This window comes from Plectropomus leopardus, unplaced genomic scaffold (genome assembly GCF_008729295.1).
Source record: "Plectropomus leopardus isolate mb unplaced genomic scaffold, YSFRI_Pleo_2.0 unplaced_scaffold91674, whole genome shotgun sequence".
NCBI classification, from domain to species: Eukaryota; Metazoa; Chordata; class Actinopteri; order Perciformes; family Serranidae; genus Plectropomus; species Plectropomus leopardus.
The window spans coordinates 1-951 of record NW_024701088.1 but is presented as its reverse complement, the minus strand read 5'-3'; the positions used below and the strand labels follow the sequence as shown (position 1 = coordinate 951).

Below are 951 nucleotides of genomic sequence, written 5' to 3'. Positions count from 1 at the left end.
CATTCGCAGAAATTGATTTTGTTTAAACCAAATAAACATAACATTAAAACGTGTAAACTACTTAGGTACTCCTCTGCATACAGCCACGGTGATATCCTCACCTCTGTTTGTTTCGGTTCTTCCATGTTCTCCCAGATTTGGGCTTTCCCAGCGGGATGACCGGATTGTGTTTTCCGCTAGAAGCCAAACGAGGCTTCTTCTCTAATGGGACGGTCTCGGGACTCGTGGGTGCCGTTTCTGCCGGGGCAGGTCCGGACTGATGCGTATCTCCGCCGCCGTTAACCCCGGCTGCGTCCGTCTCTGCCGCAGCCTCCGTCTGCAGCTCCGCAGGCTCCGGCCCGGTACACACCTCCGGTTCTGCAGACATACCGAGCTTCTCCTCGGTCTCACTCTCGAGTTTCCGACCTGAATCCCCCGTGTTTTTCTCTTCTACAACCGGCAGCTCCTGCAGGACAGACTTCCTTGTCCTCCGGCTGGGAGTCCTCACCGGGGGTTCTGAGTCCAGCAGTGCGGCAGGAGTGCGCACTTTGCGGCCGCTGCGGGTCCGTCTGGTCTCCGGGGGATCCTGGACCTCCTCCTCTGCGGCTCCCACTTCAGAACCGGTATTTTCTTCTGACATGGCTGGCTTTCTTTTCGACATGTTTCCTGGTTAAATTAACTCTACCACATTACTTCGATAAACGTCTGTACCCACGTGTGTTCACCGCCAGCGCTGTGTACGCTGCTTTACTTCCGCTTCCATGGCGGAAGGTAAACAACGTGGGAGCGCAGCACCGCCGCCTCCTGGTTTGGAGTGTCAGCTGCAAACTCGATGCGGCACAAACTTTTGGTAAAATGGGGACAGTGAGGCATCTGATTCTGATTTTAATTATAATTTATTTAAAATCGTTTCATATTTTTGTTCTGTTTTTATTTTTTAAGGTAAAAAAGGTACCCACAGCTCGAGGCTGA

At 52.3% G+C, this 951-nt stretch overlaps 1 protein-coding gene across 1 annotated transcript; it reads right to left on the bottom strand.

The window, feature by feature from the left end:
* Window positions 1-97: 97 nt before the first annotated feature.
* Window positions 98-735, bottom strand: LOC121940646 (coiled-coil domain-containing protein 86-like). The gene has a single exon (XM_042483364.1). The coding sequence runs from the start codon at window positions 638-640 to the stop codon at window positions 98-100; it is 543 nt and encodes a 180-aa protein (XP_042339298.1). The 5' UTR covers window positions 641-735.
* Window positions 736-951: the final 216 nt, after the last annotated feature.